The sequence below is a fragment of the Sciurus carolinensis genome, chromosome 5 (genome assembly GCF_902686445.1).
Source record: "Sciurus carolinensis chromosome 5, mSciCar1.2, whole genome shotgun sequence".
NCBI classification, from domain to species: Eukaryota; Metazoa; Chordata; class Mammalia; order Rodentia; family Sciuridae; genus Sciurus; species Sciurus carolinensis.
In genome coordinates, this window is record NC_062217.1 from 102,191,079 (window position 1) to 102,205,577 (window position 14,499).

At 35.3% G+C, this 14,499-nt stretch overlaps 1 protein-coding gene across 3 annotated transcripts in view; it reads right to left on the reverse strand.

The window, feature by feature from the left end:
- The window catches only part of Parg (poly(ADP-ribose) glycohydrolase), a 120,734-nt gene that overhangs the window by 43,402 nt on the left and 62,833 nt on the right, over window positions 1-14,499 (reverse strand). For all 3 annotated transcript variants that reach the window (XM_047552605.1, XM_047552604.1, XM_047552606.1), the window contains exons 11-13: window positions 13,836-13,896; window positions 9,963-10,038; window positions 3,012-3,159 (exon numbers count right to left, since the gene is read on the reverse strand). In XM_047552605.1, the coding sequence (XP_047408561.1) occupies window positions 3,012-3,159; window positions 9,963-10,038; window positions 13,836-13,896 (285 nt within the window). The remainder of the gene's footprint in view (window positions 1-3,011; window positions 3,160-9,962; window positions 10,039-13,835; window positions 13,897-14,499) is intronic.

Below are 14,499 nucleotides of genomic sequence, written 5' to 3' on the forward strand. Positions count from 1 at the left end.
GTAATCCACGCAGTGTTTATTCAAGGAAAACTGATGGAATCTTGGTAAAAACAGCACGCTTAATTTTTTAAAAAATAATTTTAGTTGTAGATGGACACAATACCTTTATTTTATTTACTTTTATGTGGTACTGAGAATCAAACCCAGTGCCTCATGCTTGCTAGGCAAGTGCTCTACTACTGAGCCACAACCCCAGCCCCTTAATGGTGTTTTAATTTGCCTTATTTTCATTTCACTCTCCCAAGCTTTGTGGCAGCCTTAAAAACCAGCTGTCCATAAGCACAGTGAAAACTAGCAGCCTGGCAGACACCAGAAGGGGCATAAGAGTGACAAACTTCTTTCAAAGCTCCATTCTCAAAGAACTGTCATTATTTCATCTGGTTTTCTCCTCGAAGGAAGACCTCACTTCAAAGGGTCTTTGTTTACTGGACTTGAAGCTTTCCTAGTGCGTAAAGCCTATTCCCCAAGGGTTAGATGAAAATAAGTAGGCAACTACTTAACATTCAGGTTGCCTGAGGTGGTGATTGTCAGTTGGGGCAAATAATAGGCTAACCAAAAAGCTTCAAAGGAAAGGCTGAGGAGTAAAGGGGCTGTCCACAAGGAGCTTAGAAAAGTTCTAACATATTCCTAGAAGTCTGGAAGACCATGTGCATGCCCACAGTCAAGTGAATGCTCAGGACAGACCTCAAAAGGCCCTCAGCTCTCCCCTCTTGCCTAACCTTAAGGCTCTGTGTAAGAAGGAAATGAAGAGTAAGGCAGAGTCAATAACTATGGGGGGAGTGTTAAAGGTGAGCCTCCACATGTACACAGATAGTTTCAGCACAGGCTGGGTGACTTTGGCTCTAGGCATTTAAGGAAATCTGTGTAAGAATTAGCCAACCATTAATCTAATTGAGCAGACTTGTAGTGACCATACACAAGACTTTACAGCATTCATTTAGGAAAGTTACTAAACAAACACAAACAGCAACACTGAATTCTGATGAGGGAAAAATGTCATTTACAGGGTTGCCACAATATATTTTTCAAAATGTCTAGTTCTCAATAACAATAAAAAAAATAAGACATGGAAAGAAATGGGTAATATAATCCACACCTAGGGAAAAAAAGCAGTCAACAGTAACTGATGTTGGACTTCCTACACAAACACTTTATATCAGTTATTTTATGGAATGGCATCAAATTAAAAAGCTTCTACACAACAAAAACAATTGGGAATGTGAACACAGAACCAACAGAATGGGAGAAAATCTTTGCTACTCTTCTTTATATATCTAGAATATAAAGAACTCAAAAAATTTAAAACAAAAAAAATCAAATAACCCAAATAATAAACAGACAAATGAATTAAACAGATATTTCTCAAAAGAAGAAATATAAATGGCCAACAAATATATGAAAAAATGTTCAACATCATTAGCAATTAGGGAAATGCAAATCAAAACTACACTGAGATTTCATCTCATACCAATCTGAATGGCTGTCACCAAGAAAACAAATAATAGGGGCTGAGGTTGTGGCTCAGTGGTACGGATCTTGCCTAGCATGTGTGAGGCACTGGGTTTGATTCTCAGCACCACATATAAATAAGTAAATAAAATAAAGGTCCATCAACAACTAATAAAAATATTTTTAAAAAGAATACAAATAATAATAAATGTTGGAGAGATTGTAGAGAAAAAGGAACCCTTTTACACTATTGATAGGATTGTAAATTAGTACAACCACTATGGAAGTCAGTATAGAAATTCCTCAAAAGACTAGGCATAGGAACCACCATAAAACTCAGTTATACCACTCCCCAGTATTTATCCTAAAGAATTAAAGGCATCATAATATAGTGATATATGCATACTCATCTTTATAGCAGCACAATTCACAACAGCCAAAGTATGGAACCAATCTAGGCGTCCATCAATAGTTGAATGGATAAAGAAAATGTGGTGTATATACACAATGGAGTTTTATTCAGCCATAAAGAAAAATTAAATTATGTCATTTGTAGGCAAATGGTGGAACTAGTCAGCATTATGTTAAGTGAAATAAGCCAAACTCAGAAGCTCAAGGGTCATGTTTTCTCTCACATGTGGAAGTTACAGAAGAAAAGGAAAAAGAAAGGTGGTAGAGAGTATCTCATGGAAAGCAAAGGGAGATCAATTGAGGAAAGGGACTAGGCGGGTGGGAGAAAGGGAGGGACAAGGAAAGTGCTGGGAGTGATACTGGCCAGATTATATTGTTATATTGTGTGGATGTATGAATATGTAACAACAAATCCCATCATTATGTACCACTATAATGCACCATAAAAAATGTGGAAAGAGAAAAAAAATCAGTTATTTTAAATATGTTGAAAGAACTAAAGAAAACTGGATAAGTAACTAAAAGAAAGTGTAAAGACAATTCTCAAATAGAGATATAAATAAAAATGTAGATATTATAAAAGACAACCAAATAGAAATTCTGGAATTAAAAAATACAATAACTGAAATAAGAAATTCATTAGAGGGATTCAAAAACAGATTACAGCAGGTAAAAGAAAAAATCCATGAACTTGAAGATATGTCATCTGAGATTATACATCTAAGGACCAAAAAAGAAAGAAAAAGTAAAATGAACTTAGCTTTAGATATATTAGTATACCAACATTTATAAAATTTGGGAGCCTGAAGAGAGAAAGGGTAAGAAAAAACATCTAAATAAATAATGGCCAAAAATTTAACAAATCTGATGACAAACACTGAACTTTCCAGCTCAATGAACTCTATGTAAGATAAAGTTTGAGTCCATACCTAGACAAATCATGATGAAACCGTTGAAAGGCAAAGAAAAGGTGGAGAATAAAATGTATACTCAAGATATTTTAGGAAAATGAGACCATAACAACTTCAAAAAGCAAGTATAGGTAACGTATGAAAATACTGGGACTAATACCCATCGGTAGCCTCTAATCTTCACAACAGATATTCACAGGTAGGGAGGACTACCCCATTTCCATAGTTCCCAAAACTAACCTGTGATAATAAGACATTCATTGTGATCCAGCACCTCAGTGAAGAGTCGTGAAACAATCAACTCAGGATTGATTAAAAAGCGGATTTCTTCTTGTACAAGTCCTGCACTGGTTACTCCACCTCCAACAAAACGATTTGCAAAATCCACCTGTTTGAGAAAATGTCGCATGCTAAATGATGATCTAAAATACCAGTATTAGGATAAATAAGCACATGCCAAAAAGTTCTAACTTTCTTTTCATTTACCATAAAAAACAGTCCTCAAATTACTCATCTTCCCAAGGAGTCCTTGTTATACTAGTGCACACTCTTCTCATTTCATTGTGTTAATATGTCTGCATATTTCTTTGGATTCCAAAAGTGCACAAGGAACCTCAGAAATATTGTTTCTGGGCAAAATATTATTACAGGAACTCTTATTTAATAAACCTTACTTGTGCCCTCATGACCACAAATCAAGGGAGGGCTTTTGTTGGGAAAGTTTAACATTATTTTCCCACATCTATACTCAACCTCCCTTTATATATTTCAGGTGACTTTAAAATAATTATATCTTTTTTTTTTAATAACAGTTTTATTCATAATTGAAAAAAAAATTTTGGAAGCAACCAAGATGTCCTTCAGTAGGTAAATGGATAAACTGTAGTACCTCCAGACAATGGAGTATTACTCAGTTCTAAAAAGAAAAGAAAACAAGTCATGAAGACATAGAGGAAACTTAAATGAATATTGCTAAATGAAAGAAGTCAATCTGAACAAGCTATATACTGTATAATTCCAACTATATGACATTCTGGAAAGAGCAAAATTATGAAGATAGTAAAAATATCAATTGTTACCAGGGGTTATCAGGGAGGGAAGTTTGAATAGGTGGACCCCAGAAGACTTTTAGGGCAGTAAAAATACTTTGTATGACACTAGCATTATACATCGGTCTAAAGACATACAATGCTTAACACCAAAGTTAATGCCTATGTAAACTATGGCACTGGGTGATGATGATGTGATATTATAGGCTCATCAATTTTAACAAACATACTACTCTTGCGGGGGATGTTGTCAATATGGGCAAGCTATGCATGTGGGGGCAGGAGGTATATGGAACATCTCTGTATTCTCCTCTCAGTTTTGATGTGAAACCTAACACTTTTAAAACAACAGTCTTTGGGGACTGGGGAGACAGCTCAGTTGGTAGAGTGCTTGCCTTGCAAGCACAAGGCCCTGGGTTCAATCCCCAGCACCACAGAAAAAGAACAGAGGGGAGGGAAAAATGTACTGGGGACTGCAATGGAGCAAATTATATTCCACGCATGTATGAATATGCCAAAATGAACCCCATTATTAAAAAACAGTCTTTGGCTGGACATGGTGGCACATGCCTGTAATCCCAGTGGCTCTGGAGGTGGAGGCAGAAGTATCCTGAGTTCAGAGTCAGTCTCAGCAAAAGCGAAGCACTAAGCAACTCAGTGAGATCCTGTCTCTAAATAAAATACAAAATAGGGTGGCTCAGTGGTCAAGTGCCCCTGAGTTCAATTCCTTGTACCACCTCCCATACAAAAAACCTGTCTTTGTTGACTAGGAATAGAACCATCATGTGATCCAGATATACCACTCTTCAGTATTTATCATAAAGAATTAGTCAGTACACTATAGTGATACTGCACATCCATGTTTGTAGCAGAACAATTCACAATAGCCAAATTACAGAACCAAACTAGGTGTCCATCAACAGATGAATGAACAAAGATGTGGTATACATATACAAGAGAGTCCCATTCAGCCACAAATAAGAACAAAATTATGTCATTTGCAGAAAAATGGATGAAATTCAAGAGCAAAGTAAAAATAAGCCAGACTCAGAAAGTCAAGGATCATATGTTTTCTCTCATGTATGAGAGCTAGAGAGGTAAAGGGGGAAAAAACCTGGGTGGGGAATCCCATAAAAATAGAAGGGATATCAACAGAATAGAGGAAGGGGAGGGAAAGGGGAGGTATTAGGAAATGAGACTGACAAAATTATATTATGCACATGTACAAATATGTACCAATGAATCCCACTGTTATATATAATTATAATGCATCAATAAAAAACATAAAAACAGAAAAAAAAGTCTGAATTGTCAGTGGTGCTGAGGTTCAAAAACCCTGCATTATACTCAGGAAAATAAAGATTCTCTCAAAATTTCATCCTTGTATTCATAGCATTTTCCCAGAGTGTTTTGGAAGCAGCCTCAGTTTGCTTGTTAGGAACAGATGGTGCCTCACTGTCTTTTCCTCCCTGAAAAGAACATCACTGGATTTTCTTTTTGGGCTGACTTTCCTCCTCCTGCATCAGGCCTTCTGAGAGCTTCTTTGAAATCCATGTACATCTGAAGGGGGGTCTCCCGCTCATACACTGAGGTGACCTCAAAATCTCAGCGTTCACAAGTCTAGCTGTGTGTCCTTGAACTAATCATTAGCTTCTCTGAGCCTCAGTGTCCTCTTCTGCAAGTTGAAGATGATGGGTTACTGGGAAGGTCAACTGTGTGTAACTTCAGGTTCCTGCTCACCTTGAAGCACCTAGCTTCAGTGTTGAGGTTCCTGTCAGGCCTCCCTGGCCATCTACTCCAGACCATAACTGTCTAAGAGGACATGGCACAGAGTAGGCTGGACAAATGCCCAGGGCAGACATGAATAAAGACATCGATATAATTATATCTTTCTTATTAAAATAGCAATCAAATGCTTGTCCTAAAGAACTGAAAAGTTTAGTAGTTGACTGTTTCGGGATAACCTTTTTCTTTTATTTGTATTTTATTTTGAGACAGTCTCAGTGAGTTGCTTAGCACCTCACTTTTGCCGAGTATGGGTATGAACTCGGGATCCTCTTGACTCAGCCTCTGGAGCCACTGGGATTACAGGCCTGTGCCACAATGACCAGCCACCAACTGTTTTTAAAACAGGAAGGAAGGAAGGAAGGAGAGAGGGAGGGACAAAAAAGGAAGAAACCTGGTATAAGAACAAAAATTCAACTAAATTAATACTTGCAAGGTAGTCTATAACTCATATACTTTTTTTTTGCAGTGCTGCATATTGAACCCAGGGTCTTGCACACGCTAAGCTATACCCCCAATCCTTCATGATCATTTATGATGAGATCTACTGATGAAGAAGAGCTACGTAATCCTTGTGGGAATGCACACTCAAATTGCCAACGTTATTTCAGTTCACTTAAGAATTGGTGTCCATCTTAGCCTTAGGTTAGGGTTAAATTACACAGATACATATAATTTATTACATACATATTCACACACACAAGTAAAATAGAGTTTACTAAGTACTATAAGAGAGGATAGTACACTTTCTAATCACTGTAAAATATAAGATCTATTCAAACTTGTTGTATTCTCTGAGGTAACTAATACCAAATGATAACCTAAAGCTGATTTTATAACAGAGTAGAACAAGATATGAATCAGGTTAGGTGTGCTGGTACATGTCTCTCATCTCAGTTAATCAGGAGGTGAGGGAGGAGGATCGCAAGTTCAAAGCCCCCCTGGGAAACACAGCAAGACCCTGTCTAAAATAAACAAAACAAAATAATAACAATCCCCACCAAAAGAATATAAATCTTTTATTATGAAAAAGTATATGTGAATAGATACTGATAGAATTCTTTTGTGTGTGGTCCTGGGGATTGAACTTGAGGGAAACATACCATCAGTAAATTCTTAAAATGAGTTACTATTGAGAATCATATATTTCAGTTTATATTCTTTTTTTTAATGGTATTTAGGATTGAACCCAGGGCTGCTCTATCCCTATATCCCTAGTTATTTTTTAATGTTGAGACAGGGTCTCATTAAGTTGCTGAGGCTGGCCTTGAACTTAAAATCCTCTTGCCTCAGCATCTGCATCACTGTGTAGGCACGCATCACTGCATCTAGCTGGGTTTGTACTTGTAATCAGTACTAAAAAGGGGGGCGTGGAGAAGCCCAGTTACTCTTTAGCTTATGTAGAAAAACAATTTTTGGTGAAACTGTTGATTAGAATTGGTTACTTACTATACTGAGGTCTTTAGGGACTGGGTGATTTGTGGCTTAAACTACTCAATAAATATTTACTGAGTATTGTGGTGGGAACTATGGGATATGAAGATGAGTAAGAAGTACATGGCTCCTGGCCTCAGAGGATTTGCAAGCTAGATGGGAGTCAGGACATAAGCAGAACGATAAGATGATAATTAAAGAGCCTGTTAGTATGTATTTTTTATTTTTCAAATAACAGAATTAACTAAATCTGAGCATGGGAGGAGGATTAGGAGTTTTTTTAAGAGAACATAGTATTCTATCCAGGGTTAGCTAATGCATAGCCTGAGGGAACAGCTCTACAAGGACATAGGGAGAAACCCACAGCAACGTGAGAGGAATTATGCTGCCTCCATGGTAGAATATATTATGTGGAGGGTTATAGTTGATGATAAAGTGGTCTGGGGTCTAGGGAATTTTTACTCAATTTTGAAGTTTCTGGGAAAGATTCAAATAATAACTGGACTTGTGTTTTAGGTAAGATACTTTAGGCTACAATTTAAAGAATAAACTGCAAAGTATAAATTAAAAGCAAAGATAACTACTAAACAGTTTAGACAAGAATTACAAGAGCAGGGGCAAAGTAAAAGGGGAAGACCCAGCAAAGAAATAAAATGAAATGCTTTTGAGAACTGAGACCAAATTGAGAGCCTGCAAGTGTAATTCTACTGGAAGTACAAATAAAAAATCAAGGAGGTTTGAGATCAGTCTCAATTTTTACTGGAATAAGTTATAGAACAAATAAAAATATAAGCTCTATCTAACTTATGTACTACTTGATAATGATCATGAAATACGTGCAATATGAATGCAATTGGTTTCTTTTGTTTGTTTGGAATTTCCATGATCTACCAGTGCTGGGGACTCGAACCCGGGTCTGGAGTTTGATAGGCAGGCTCTCTACATGTTGGGCTATATCGCCAGCCCATGAATGCAATTGTTTACTGAATAAAAGATCAACAATTCATTACTTGCAATATGTACACAGAAATAATGCACAAAACTAAATATGCTTCTAAAAGCAGGGGTCTTTAAGAAAACAAGTTTCTATTACTTAAAAAAGTTCTTAATAAAAGGCTCTCTATAACAGGTGAGAGACCTGTTCTAGTACATGAAAACAAGCATATTAGTGCTTCTTTATTTTTAGTCACACATTTTTACAAGTTTCTTTACTTTAAAACTACTTGTTCAGATTACTCAGCTTCTGAATTATAACTTGATGAAAAGAGAAATCATAACATTCTTTAGAGAGGTTTTGTTGTTGTTGCCATTCAGCACAATGTAATTTATGTGCTACCCAAGGAGCTTTGAAGCACTGCAATACAATATTACCTGATCCCCTGGGGAGACATAGCAATGGGTAGGGAGAACAATTAATAGTGCCAGAAGCCTTTATGGTATTCTTTTAATCTACTGAGGTCTCATGTTTCATCTATAATATATTCCAGGGAAGTGAGGAGAATCTTAGCCTCAACTGTTGTTAAGTAATTTCCTGTTGAATTGTACTGTAGCTCCTGTGGAGCTAACTAGAAATAACTGTTCAGTTCATATGTATTAAGAATACCTCAATTTATCCAAGACTTTAATGGAGAAAAAAACTTCATAAAGAAGGGAATGTGGGGGAAGTAATATATTTCAAACAGTTTTTAAGCAGATTTTGAAATTATGTTTTTAAGTAGAAGAAAAAGTATATTGATTGTACATATATTAAAATATTTTTTAGTGAGTTTGTTTCTGCAAATGTTAAATCCAGGACAAATTGTCAATTCAATTTTCATAAATACTTTTGTTTATGAGTTCAAATAATTACTGGGAGAAGGTGATCTAAAATAAAACACAGTTTGTTTCCTTTAAAATTTTAATTACAGATATGTCTAAATAAAAGGCCATTCTAAAAAGAATGATTCATCAGTCACTTCCAACATATGTATATCATAACTATGCATAAATCAGTCTAGTTAAATTCATCTATTTTCTGAAAATTGCTTTCTTTAGCTTCTAACCCAATACAAGCATCAAATAAGAATCTAGGAAGAAAAATTCCCAGTACAAATGAGATGATACACAAGCCTCTTTCAAAGAAAACTAAGTTTACAATGCTCTCATAAATGGAATAAAAACAAAACACTAATATATTATCTCTGATTACTGAATTTTAAAAAATTGCTATAAATCAAAAGCAAAATATATGCTCAGGTTAGGTATTATGAGATTTTAAAAAACTACATACATGAGGTGTTTTATTAAGATTTTTTGCTAAAAAAATTTTTCTAACCAATGACAGTTACAAATTAGTAACAAAGACTAAAGAACAGACAGAACTTCCTGCTATCTCCAACATGAAAAAAGACATTAGCAAGCACAGCTAGCTCATGTGCTTAAAACTGTTTTATATAGGAGAGAAGTTTTTCTTATCAATCAGTTTTAGATGTCTGCCTCCTAGACCTAAGGCTATTGGTGGCAGAAAAACATCTCAAGCTGGTCATCATTTGGGGCTGAGCGAGAGCCTTATTAAAAAAAAAAAAAAAAAAAAAAAAAAAGAACAAAACTGGCTGGGGACAGCTTGTCAAGAACTTCCTCCACTGTCAATCTACAATCACTGTCTGAACCAGCAGGACTGGTGTTGTCTAGATCTTGGGACTTTCTGTCAAAGGCTTTTTAAAGAGGCACATGTAAGAAACAGAGAGCATACACTGGCAAATAACAACATTACCAAGGCTGTCAAAGTGATCTGTTTGGTGTTTTTCTCCATTCGGCTATGATGCTTCTTTGCATTAAATCAGTTTAAGAGACAAATAAAGAGCCTTTCAAATTTCCTTGTCTGTCAGAAGCTTGACAAGAAAAAAGTCTTAAACATGCACACACACAATTGAGAGTCACCTACCTGTAGCATGCCTTGTCCATTTCCTTCTATGGTACCTTCATAAGTAACATGCAATCGTGTCAGGGGTTTGTCACATCTATAATGTAAAAATATATTCCCTTATTTTTCTGTTAATGATAAATAATTCACCACAGACAAATCAGAGAATATAGTAACTATAAAATAATGAAACCACTTCAAATCTCAAAAGTCAGAAATAGATGACTACTGTCAACATTCCTGGCACTGAATCTCTCAAATTTTTCCTTATACAAATCTATAAAGATACATATTTAAATTAAAATTAGTCAACACACTGTTTTGAAACCTGCTTTTCTGCTATGTAATATCAAAGTTTCTCTTCTGTAAGGTAGTTGCAAAACTTGTCAAGACATAAAAAAATGAAGATCTATGATATTTTACTATTATGCTAGAGTTCACAATCTGAGGGAAAATGTAGAAAATTTGGCAATAAATTATATACGATTCTCAAGTGGGCTCTATTTTCATGTTTGTGTGTGTGTGGGGGGGTGTCCTGATGAAAATACATGCCGCACAAATACTGTGGCATTTTCATATTAAAAAAGATGACAGATGAACCTAGTACCTACAAGTCATTCAAAAGACACAACTGTTTTCTTTCCCTTTTAAAACTGCTACAGTCACTGAGGTGTTGACCTGCCTTATATTATATTAAAAATCAACTTAAGTGAATTAACAGCATTTGGTGATGATATGTTTCCCTTACTAGATTTTTTTCCCCTTGATTTCTTACTGCATAAAAGACAAAAATTAGCTGGGCATGGTGGTACATGCCTATAATTCCAGTGAATCAGGAGGCTGAGGAAGGAAGATAGCAAGTTTGAGGCCAGATTCAGCAACCTAGTGAGACTCTCAGCAACTAAATGAGATCCTGTCTCAAAAATAAAAAGGAGAAAGGATGTGCTCAGTGATAAAGTGTACCCAGGTTCAATTCACAGTTCCAAAATTACAAACAAACATATATAAAATTATAATAGAATGTAACCAAGATTAGATCCAAACTCCTTATGTAAGGGTGGCAATAACTTTTTCTGAAGGGGAGGATGATTATATTTAAAAAATAATGATTTAGAAGGTTAGCTGGGAAGCATTATTTATTTACTGAGATTGGTTTCCTAATTTTAATGAGTTCAAATATATATCTGGCAAAACTCTAGTCTAATAGACTATTAAACCTTAATCCAAGTAGGTAATCCAGTACAAGTTCTATTCTAAGACCTTTATTTGTATTAACTCATTTAACTCTCAAAATAACCCCATTATGATCTCCTTTGCAGATGGAAAAGCAAAGCACGGAATATTTTAAAGTAACCTGCTCAGGCTTTATAAACATGGTAGCAAAGATATGAATCCAGGTAACCCATTTCACTGGTCCAATTACACGATAATTTTAGAAAAAAATATACAATCCCTTGTAGAAAGTCCATAGGTTTGATTTTTTTTCTTTTCAAACTTCCTTTTCTTGTTCCTACTTCACTAGCCATTTTATTCAGAGAGAGACCACCTGTGAGGATACTACTGAAAACCACATAAAGAAGCATGGTCCAGAAATGTCTGGAATGTTAGTCAGGATTTCAAAACAGAATTCCCATCCATTGTCAACTATTTTCCATGGCTGTAGTTGTTAACTTTATATTATTACAGTTCTTACTGTAATTATGAAATTCCTAAAAACTATTTCTTATTTATTTCAAGTATTCTTCAACTTCCCAACAGGTCTCCTATTTGGGTTCCAGCAAGCTTCTACACTCCTGTCCCAGGAATCAAAGACAAACTATTCTGGTTGTCTGCAATTAAGGAAGCCTGGTTGTTATTTGCTGATGATGAAAGGGCTTACTAATGTGCCAAAAACTGGGATTCAGAAAAGCTTTGAACTTTCTGGCACCCACCTAGTCCCTTATTCTTGACAATCAACAGTCCTCATCTTTTCTTCATTCCTCCCTTCTTAAATGCATACATGTTTCTAGTTCTGTGGAGTCTGCAAGACTGATTTTAATTACATTCTTCAACTCACTTATGAAGCAGGTCAAACAAACAAACAAAAAAAAAAAAACCCAGAGAGACAGAGAGAGAGAGATATCAATAAAATATAAATAGTTAGAAAAGGTATCAAATTAAATTCTGCCTATGAAAGTTAAGGGGACAATCTTCAAGTCAGAGGGAAAGTTAATATACCTCATTCACATAGCAGCCTGCATTTTGACCTGTCCCTACTTTCCAACAATGATGTACAAATGCGTGTCCTTTCACACTGGTGCCAAATGAATAGGCTCTGTGAATGATCTATAAAATCAACACCGAAATGGTATGAACGTATTCCTTCTAAAGACTAGTGAAGAAAAGCAATCTTCTGTACTTTGGTCTGGCCAGATGACATAGAAGAATGTTACATTTAGTTCTATGCATCATATTTTAAGAGAAACCAATGAAAGGGGGTATGTCAAAAGCAGATTTAGAATTCTCAAAAGAAGTACACTATGGACTTCTGTTCACTGTTACCACTGTCAAGAAAATGTTTTTAAGATACTGAAGGCAGGCTGAATGTTAGAGAACATTAGATATTAGATTTATTCTAACTCCAGAAGGAAGAACTAGGAAATGAAGAAGGGCTTATTTTTAGAAGATAGACATTGTTAGTAAATAAAATGTTAGGTAATAACACATGCAGCCATCAATGGAACGGACTGAGGTAAACAGTGAATTTCCCATCAGTGAAGTTGATCAGTCTCTCTCTGTTGAAGGTATTTTAGAGGTGATTAGTATTTTGGGTAGGCAGATGGACCACATGACTTTCTAGGGTCTCTCACATCTCTAACGTGCCATGATTCCAAAAGGTTATACATGTTGTGCTCCTTTTCTGGCTCTATCACACTCCCCCTTTTCAGGTTGTTTAGTCTTTTCATGTACTTTTAATCATCTCAATTATGCACTCAGCCATCTGAATTAAGTTTTTCTTCACAAACACCTTTGATGGATGAACACATCATAGGAAAGTCACTAAGTAGATATGTCTTGTCAAGTTAACTTCCTTTAAGAGTGATTCCCCCTCATCACTAATTCCAAACAAAACAACTAAAAACTATGATAAAAATTATTAGACAGTGAAAATATAAGAGACAGTGTTTAACATAAAATGAACACCTAAAAATATACATGTAGTATGCTTGATCATGTCTTCACCTATTTAAAAAGTCAATCCACAGATTAGGAAATGTGTTATCGATTTCAGGGTATTGAAGAACTTACCATCTGAGTTAACTCAGACTGGTCAGGACTCTCAGTGTTTTCAGGTAAATAATAATAATAATTTTAAAATTCCCAATGAATCAGCAACAACACAAAATCTGCCAACAATATACACAAAGAGCAAAACTTAAAATTCCCCACTTAGATAAGTTCTAAATAATTACTGCTTATATCTCAGCTAAATTTTAAAAACTTTCCCCAATATTGTCCTCCAGAAAAAAAAGTCATAAAATACAAACACTAACCAAAAAGGAGGGTATAGAGGAACATTTAAATATTGATGTTCTACTTAATATGAGTGTTTTCACACATACAACTCCCTAACCTCCAAAACTTTGTTTCAGAAGACAAAGCTAAGGCAAAATGGTAGAAGTCAAAGAGTTGGCAGATAGTGATTTAAAAGTTGCAACTTTTCTAACAATGAGAGCTACTATACAGCATTTAAGATAAGATATTCCCAGCATGGGGGCAGTTATGAGGTTCAGATACTATCTTTCTAAGGGCTGTAAACTGAGTCCTCTCATGGCTAAAAAAAAGAAAAAAAAGAAGAAAAAAAAAAAAGACCTTCTAATTCTAAGGGTATAACACCATTTTTATTATTATTACCTTTCCCATTCAGGAAAATCTTCAAGACTCTGTCTTGTAAATGTCACCAACCCAGTAGGTTCTACAAAAGCAATAAACCAAAAATACACACAAAGTAAGTTTCAATTGTGAATTATTTGTAACAAATGAGGAAATACTAACTTTAGCACAGACTTGATATACAGTCCTTTAATACCTGAGGGGCCGTTGCTCTAGAACCCTCCTCATGCATACCAAAATCTATGAATGCTCAGGTCTCTTATATTTGCAGATAACCGATACACATCCTCCTACTTTAAATCATTTCTAGATTACTTAAAATACCTAATAAAATGTAAATGCTAACTAGGATGTTATACTGTATTGTTTAAGAAATAATGACAAGAAAAAAAAAGTCTGCACATGTTCAGAACAGATGTAATTTTTTTAAAGATTATTTTCAATTCATGGTAGGTTGAATCTTCACATGGTCTCAGATACAGAGGGCCAACTATACAGCAGAATACTGATTTAAAATAATTATCCTTACATTAGAAGCACCATCTATAAAATAATAAGCCTGCACTAAACAAAACAAGACAAGTAACAGCACAACAGTAGGATTTGAGAGCTGGCACCTTTTGGTGGCATTTTAAAAATAGAATATACTTTTAAAAAGAGCACTAAAAATGTACAGTTGTTATAG